Source organism: Varroa jacobsoni, unplaced genomic scaffold, assembly GCF_002532875.2.
Source record: "Varroa jacobsoni isolate VJ856 unplaced genomic scaffold, vjacob_1.0 scaffold_1370, whole genome shotgun sequence".
NCBI classification, from domain to species: Eukaryota; Metazoa; Arthropoda; class Arachnida; order Mesostigmata; family Varroidae; genus Varroa; species Varroa jacobsoni.
In genome coordinates, this window is record NW_019214272.1 from 119,225 (window position 1) to 128,038 (window position 8,814).

The window sequence follows — 8,814 nt, forward strand, 5'->3', positions numbered from 1 at the left end:
AACTATTAGAAGCAGAATAGATAACGCTTAAGGGCTTATCAGTATAATCGATATCATTATATTGTCAGTTAAAGAAACAACTTCTTGAATCTTCTCATACAAAGCTGCTAAAACTCTTACAATTAACCCATATTCTAATGCCTTAGCTGAAATTGAACTGGCGGTTAGATTTAGCTCATTGGGCTAGTTTTACGGAAACGTGTCTTTGCAGTCTGAGTAGAAGTTACTAGTCCTATATGTTCAAAACGGGGACCTATTTTATCACTGGCATGGGATAACGGCAGCAGTGTATTCCTTTGCCATATTTCCGACCCCTGTAGCACTATCATAGCAGGAGGGAATGGGCTGCACAGAGCAGGATCCTAGCTACACTCTGTGCTGATGAGGAGACATATTGGTTAGGGCTAAATGACGTACGAACGTGAGCGGCAGTGAAAAGTTCAACGTCAGTGTTGTATCAACTAAAGGCGCCATTGTATTTTGAACAATCCTTCTCCTGCCAATGTAGCTGGTGATGCCGTTGCGGTCGCGGTTATCGTCGTCGTCGTCGTTGCCGGCGCTGCTTCACTGAAGGAAGTCGACGAACCTTTTAGCTCCTCGCCTTCGTTATCCCTTGCCGCCGCCAGAGTCGCAGCAATAGCTCCGACGACGGAGGCAGCAGGTCACACGGTGGCTAGCCGATTCATCTGAAGTCTTGACGAAACGCTCTCTCTATTACCCACTTGGTTTTGGTAGAATCGCGCACAGTAGCGCCAAGGGGCAAGTGAACGCGCAGTAAATCCCACAAACGACAAATCTAGAATCGCATATTAGCGTGGCCATATTATTGGTATATCAGTACAGTGGCGTAGTATTTTAAAGGAAACGTGATAGTGCTCGTTGCTGGCGGTATAATGAGCCTTGGTTCGTCTCTTACAGACTACCTCTACACAAGGAACCCCTGCTGAGTATCAACGTATGTCGTACCATGTTTTACTGGTCACTTGGCGTTCGGAACCCATCAATTCATAAAGCATTACCACAACTGTACTGCCGAGTTTTATTTTTAGTGCGCCTTTGGCACAGTGTTATTTGTTCGGGATATTTGTTATATGCCGCGTTTAGCCTATTCACCGTTATATTTAGTTACCGATTTAGATTTATTATTCGATTGTAGCTAGCAGGTGTAGTGTCCAATAATTAATAAAAATACAGTAATACTACAAATAAGAGATAAAATTCTAGTTTGACGGTAATTCCAGTTAAACAGCTCGTGTGCGTCCAGTATTGCATTGACTACTCCTGGAAGTGCTGAGAAAACTCTTTTACATCAATAGGGTGTGACCAAACAACAAAGTGTTTTTTCGTCAAAGTGGATACCAATATATCAGAATAAGGTCGGACGGGCTAACCCATATACCGGAGGTGAAGATTCGCTATTTTGTGCGTGCCATTAAATTGCTACAATTGCCGATAAGGCAGTTAAGTCAACATTTATTAGGAGACAACTACTCTGTTAAAGAAATCGTTGGAAGTTCTGTCGTCTGATGGAGAACGGAATAAGCTCATCAGGGAACGGAGCTGCGTCTTCAAGTGCTCATGGCGACGTGAAGAAGCACAAAAGCTCTTCCAAGTCCAAAAGACATATAGAAAACAAGTAAGTAGCTATTGGTAACAGGTCTGCTTTCATAGCCTTTATTTATTTTCTGCAATAGACAACACCCTGATTTTCGTCCGGGTTGAAAGCTTGCATCTTCTTGTATATCGATAGGGCGAATGACAATTCGTGGCTATGATAAAACAACAACACTGATTTGTTGATGAATGAATTTTTCAACATAGTAAGAATATAGAGCTCTGGACATTATTCTAGAAATCGAGCGGGTTTGAAATATGCGGTATTAGGTACCGCAACCAGTAGCAGTAAAATGATAGTTCGCATTTGCTTTGTGCCACAATCTCTTTAGGTTAATTAAGATCGTAAGGATAACCAGATATATAAGTAAACAGGGTCGTTAATTTATTTTATGACCACCTACCTTCGCCTATTTCAGATTCAATCTTGTTGTCAAATATTTTTATAAGCATAATTTTATGCGCAAAAGCTTAGCTAGACCTGTGCGCAGACATGTCTACCCATGGATAGTAAGGCCAAATCCCCATTCGAGTCTAAAGCTGGTACATCCAGGTTTGTTAGTATTAATCATTTATTCCTATAATTGAAAATACTCCTACGCGTAATTCTGTTGATGTTAATATAGAAGATGAGCGTAGCCTAAACGTCAGACGACGAAGATCGGCTGACAACAATTGCCATTTATGTAACCAGCAGTAGCAGTGGGGACGACAGCGACAAAAGAACGGCTTAAAGCCCCGTCCGTTGAACGAATGTTTTTAGACTACCAGTGGCGACAAAGAACGACTACTCCGCTGTGAGTAACTTTTTCATTTCTAGCATAACTTTTTTCGATGCATGAATTTATTATTTGTCCGACGCGACCATCGGACCGCGCAAGGACAGAGACGAGTTCAGGGAGAGACGCCCATAGGTAGCCATGAGAACTAACTAATTAGTTATAATGGTATCGTACTATGACCGCTTCAGCTGGTCTCTATTCTTGCCGCTGCTGCTATAGATTTTATTTGATTAGACTGATTATAAAAGTGTTAGGGGCAATGGAAAAATTTATCTATTGGCAGAAATAGTGGTCAAACTCGATAGTGTTAAAGATTTTATTGGTTAGCTGATTCGCCTAGTTGACTTCGAGAAGGACCTCCTCCGAAGTAGGCCCCTCCTCCGAAACAATCAGGCTTGACTAATAATAATAAGTAGAGGACAAATAAAAGGAAAGCGTAATCGCTTGTTGGCAAAGGATTTTTTGTAATAATGTATTAGACTGTATGTGCTACTGTAAGCGAAAAATACTGTCGTTTTTCTATAGAAGTAAAAAACATATTCACAAGACCAATGTTAATCAAAGCTACGGTCTTATGTCTCAGTGTCCTTTTCACTCACATGTGAGTGTTAATTTTATTAAATATTTTGTCTATGTTTTTTTTTATCAATTAAGTCTTTGTTGTCCTGGCTTCTTATGTTATATGTTATATCGATTGCGGATTACTGCAGACCGGTTTTAGAAAGCTAAAATATGACCAACACATCTCCGTCTGCTAGCTTTGTGACCGGATGTGGTAACGGACTAGGGCATACAATATCGTTCGATAGACGGACATATCATAATTAGCACGACTGATACATATGTGTAACTTTATTGTATAATTAATAATAATAATAAACGGGTGCAGAAACCGTTGTATCGGGCAGCATCTACGAGCGAGCATCTTTCAGTGTAGTCAGAAAGCAATTGCGTAGTATTGCCTCTATAGTTAGTTATCAATCCAAGTATATTGGTAAGTTAATCATAATTACAAATGTATTGGTAGATAGCTACATTGTTCGGGCAGACTCATTTTAGAACTTCACTCCTTTCGAATGCAACATAAAAATAATTATGTCATCGAGAACGTTGGTTATCAATAGTGTATCCCGGTAAATATACAAGCTCTTTCGCGCTCATATTAATGAGATCAATGTTAGGTTCTAGGTTCCATTTATCTAATTTCCTATCGGTGGGCAACGTTTTGAAATTTCCTGACTAATCTTCATATAGCAGAGGTTTATACCTTTCTCTGGATCATGTGGTTAATTAATCGAGTGATTGATTCTTTAGTGAATGCAACTGAGCGATAAAAGTGATTTTCTGGCACCGCATACACTTCTCCATTGCCCTTGGCTAGCTTACTTAGCCGGTCTGACCACTACATAAGTGTCCTTCTTCAATTCGAGCGACTAATCTTATTATATAGATGTGATATGTTAACAATGATGACGTAATCGTTTGTCACCTGTTGCCGCTCATGATTATCACTCGCGCAATTATATGGAACTAGATGCCCCTAGTTGAGCCTTCATGTGTAGAGAAATTTTTCGCACAAGATCTTCTCAGCATCATAAGGATGCTTTGAATAGATTCGTTTGAAGATGTTATTTTATATGTATCTGAGTTTTCATTTTGCCTACAAAATTAGATCATATCCTCGCGATTTAGCTTCAGAACCACTATCGGAAATATTAACTAAGCGATAACTACTAATTACAGTTACATACGTCGGTTACTGCAAGTTTCTCTCAACAAAGCATGAACGAATCGACATACATTCATCTCTTGATAATTTAGTGTACTAACTAAAGGCTTTCCGTTTTTAACAGAATAATAGCAAAAATGAAAACACGACAATATGTCGCTATTACCGCAAATTATATATATAAACATTTGAAAGTTCCTTAGAAAGAAATACGCAGAGCAGTTAACGTACACCTTGTTTAATAATTAGTAGATTATACAGCATCGTGGGAACTATATGAATTTTAGGTTCTAATTTTTAAAATAATACGCTTATTTTTCCCTGAAGGTTGGCCTTCCATTTCCGATGTGAATTATTTATTGGATTACATAATATTATTTTAATTTTTCCACTTTCTTTTGCTTGTCGGATACATTTTCAATCTATATTTACAAAAATATATATCGTATTGCCTTCTACAGAAGTTTTCCTATGGTAATGTCACAGCATTCGTTACGCCAGACAGAACTATTTCTGGGATACATTAATATCATTTTTTAATAAGGAGAGAAACAAGTACATCTAATTTGGCACGGTCCGTTTTTACAAATATTCACGTGTTGATAAAATATTTAATCCATAGGTAGGGCAAAACAATATTTGCCACACTACCTTCAAACTATCCAACGAAACTATCATAGATAATTCTGAGCGATCAATTCGATTGACCAAACTTTATGGATGGTCTTTTTATATATTTTATGGACAGAATTATTCAATGTAAACGATTTCTACTTAAAGTAAATAGGTAACGTAAATGGTGCTATATTAACAGGGTAATCTGCTACGTTCATAAACATATTGTATATGATTAAACTACAAGTACAAAAGAAAAATGATAAACGCGACTGCAGATGTTATTAGAATGAATATCCTAACCTATAGAAAGTAACGGGCACTGTGTCTAAACATGAATAAATTCAAATCACGGAAGAAACTTTGAAAACAAAGTAGACCGCAATAGTATACAGATACACTACTTTGCCCTGTTATAGATATGTTTGTTTTTCTTGAGCGCATCTTCTCTAAGGCGTGACAGATTCAGGAATTAGCAGTTATCGAGTACTCGAAAGCCACCCATAGAGCAAAAAAAGAAATGTCTACTTAGGACTTGATGAAATATTTTCTTTAATTTTTGGTCATTCTCAATCTTTATTGCATGTTAGTTTTAGCTGCTAAGACTTTCTGGATATCACCATTGAAGGTGTGAGATGGCCTTTGTCTCAAAACAGCACAACCTCTTCGTGCGTTCCTTTTATTATACGTTGTTGGCGCGTTGTTAGTATTATGTTATGCATATTTAGCCAAGAAATCAAGTGGGCATCAAGGGGTCGAGAAAAAATTAGCTGGCGGGGCGTAGAAATCGGTCGGCGAGGAAAGTTGACACGAGTCAAAAGCGAACGATACGCAGACTTGAAGGGTTGGTTCGGTAGCAGAGTAACTCAAGAGATAGAGTTGGCCAGCCTTATGGTGCCGCTTGCCCAATCTGCATCTGCATCTGCATCTGCATCATGCTTGTGGACGTTTCATTGACCATCTAATTTGTACGTCTGATACTAAATTTCTCATAATACCCATTTCAGAGTACTCTGTGTCGTAGGCAGTAAAATAATTAGCAAAAATCATAATTCTAGTAATTTTCCTTTTGTAGGTGCATAATACGTGGGTAACTGGCAATATTTTCTGTTGTGCAGTGTATTGGCCCTTGCTCTGAAGGAAAATATTTTAGGGTTTGAGAGCAAATAAAACGTATTGACGCTGTGTGCTCTCTTATTAAATAAAATAAGCCTAAAAGATTATTACCAGTTGGCGTACTAGAAAATAGACGTTCAAAAAATGTCCATCTGTTATCAAGTATACTACTCAAAGCGGTGCACGTTGAATACAGTTTCCCTAAGGAGCACCTTTATAAGCTCTATAGAGCAACGGCTAGAACATCCACCAGACTAATGGCCATTAATTTGGCTGCGCTTAAGGCCTGCCCAGCGTTTTGCCGAACCATCGGCCGGATTACTATTATGCTGTAGATAGAATATACGTGAGTGATTCTTTCAAATTAGTGAACTCGAATATCAAAACGCTTTTTGATTTCAACAGCTATACCCTTAACGGATCTCCATTAAAACAGTACAATAGATTCCTCGATTATCTCCAATTTGACCGTGTTATCCATGTGGACACTCGTTGCAAGAAGGTTTCGTACATAGCGACATACCGTCCTGTACGTAGCGCGATAAAAATAAGTGTATTAATAGTGTACATACGCCTTATATAGGATAATGTAGCTGATGCCTGCGAAAGGAGAGGGTAGTTACACGTATAAACTAGTAATGGCGGCGCTACTGGCACTGCAGGCTGTGATAATATGCTCGTTGATCAGAAGTTGATATTAAACAGCGCTTTGAGTATTGGTTCTTTAGGACCAGCGTCGAACGACGGTGAGGTGCAGCATGTTTGAGCCTGGTTAACGTCAGAGCAGCCTAGACCACGTCCGCAGTGACCTCTTAACATAGGTCGACTTTGTAGTCAAAAAGCGTGTCATAGTTTGTTTGAACATCCAACGGCAACCGGAACACAATCTTTTTGTGTTCAAATAGCCATCCAGATTTGTTATAGACGTTGGATTAAACCTGTGCGATGCACTTTTAGTGAAAGTCGAGGATAGTTGAAAAAAAATTCCAAGAGTAACTGAAAATCGCTCGACGAACTATTGTGGTACATTTTGAAACAAGTACCGCCTGGCGGTATGCAGGTTGAGAGCACCGTATAGCGAAGTCGCAGAACAATTACACAGACAACAATGGAACGCATTCGTAGCATCTTTTGTTCTGACGGAAAGTAAGTATCTCGAATTATATATTATGATAGGATAGTAAGTTAAGTTGGATAGTTGCACTATGTGTGCCTATTTCCTCCGCACAAACCTTACCTATATTACTTTATACAGATAAAGCTGTTCGACTACCTGTAAATTAGCATTTTTATTATTACTGTAAAAAGTAGAATATATTTCTAAAATGATTTTCCAAGTGATTACTTTTCCTGGCTGGTCACGGTTGGGTGAATCTAAAGACCTAGTCCAATGCAGCAGTTTTCATTCGCACCGGAACTTCAAATGTTCAAACGGATTGATGTCAGTACCTGCGTTACCTCAAACATTCTATCATTATGATGCGCGACTCAATATCAAATTCAGAGTAGACTGTCAACCACTTAGAAGATCTCGTTAAGTTTCATAGACATTTTTGTCAATAAACGTCAGTTTTTCCGTTGAAACACTTAAGACGCCAACAGCATTTTTTTAGAACAGGTTTCCTTGAATTATGACAACTCGCTGAATTTGATTAAGTCAGACTGTTGCCCAGCCTATTGACATTGGGGGCATCAACCTTTTTGTCAACAAATGCACAGAAATTTTCACCACTTTTTTCTCAAAAATTCCCGTTAAACAGTTTCCGCTAACCGTTACGTACTCGCCAAGTTACACAAAATAAAAACCCAATTATCCGATATCTACAGCAGCCAATTCTAGCGTTAATAATAATCACACAACATTTCGATACAGTGATATACTGTACTGGTATAACGTACGACGTATACCCATTTTTATACACACCCAACCGTGCCTACAGCGTGCTACATTAGCATGGTGTTAGGAAAAGTACCAATCTGAATTGCGGCAGCGGCGGTAAAACTAATCATCGCTATACCGGTGCGTGAAGTGTAACGCTAGTGGCCTTGACGAGAATGCAACCGCCGTCTCACATGGGAGCCCCCAAAACGGCCAGAAATTGGGCGTTGGTCCAAAACAATCGCTGTCGGGCCTGTAGCTGGCTTGCAACGACCGTCAACTGTTGGTGGAAGAATGATGGCTTATTGTGGGGTGACGCTGTTGCTGAAATGGGATCATTTTGTGCAAAATGACAGCACCCGTATTCTATTGAACGAAACCCAGTACCGCCGCTACAGGTACATAGATATACTTAACCAAAAATTTGCCGCATCTTAGATTAATTCCACGACGGCCGAACCTTCTCTAGTACTATCCGGCTACAAAAGGAAGCAGTTCAGAAGAAAATCGGATTTAGTGCAGTCAGCCAGCTTTCCATGCTGGACAGGATTTGTGCATATTGGTACATTAATAGACTAGCTAAAGGTACGTGTACATATTCGTGACATGATAGCAACGGGCACATTGGCTCATCCGGAAAGGTGCTAAGAGCGAAAACAAAACAAAGTCGTCGAAACATCGCGGGTCCCCGAATCTCACCAACCATGAAGATCCCGGTTCTATATCTAAAATACTTTACGATACAGGAAAGCACTCGTCATTATAGGAACGAAAAAAGAAGCTTCCATTTCTTCATTCAATGGAAAGGGATATATCGTATGGGATTTGGGCTAAGTCGTCCCGGAGCTAATCCTAGAGCAGAAACTGCCCAAACATATCTGCTTGAAAGCGTAAAACTATGTTACTATATTTTGTGACACGTGGCCTAGTGAGTGTCTAGAGGGGAATTTTCTCATGCATCGTACCTCAATAAAGCTGGCCAGCACCAGAATACTACAAGTTAACTATTTTCTAGCAATTGTATTGAAAAACATGTATCGTTACATGCTTCCTTTAATCCGGGGACATATGGTACGTAT

General features: G+C 39.4%; 1 protein-coding gene across 3 annotated transcripts in view; it reads left to right on the forward strand.

Annotated features, from left to right (window-relative positions):
- The first annotated feature begins 669 nt into the window (after positions 1 to 669).
- The window catches only part of LOC111269266 (transmembrane ascorbate-dependent reductase CYB561), a 44,544-nt gene continuing 36,399 nt past the window's right edge, over positions 670 to 8,814 (forward strand). Inside the window, exons 1-2 of one of the 3 annotated variants that reach the window (XM_022848730.2) lie at positions 670 to 955; positions 1,225 to 1,636. In XM_022848730.2, the coding sequence (XP_022704465.1) occupies positions 1,527 to 1,636 (110 nt within the window). In that variant the 5' untranslated portion in view covers positions 670 to 955; positions 1,225 to 1,526. Of the gene's footprint in view, positions 956 to 1,224; positions 1,637 to 6,549; positions 7,003 to 8,814 lie in introns of those variants that run through there. The other 2 variants (XM_022848729.2, XM_022848732.2) reach the window with 2 other exon arrangements.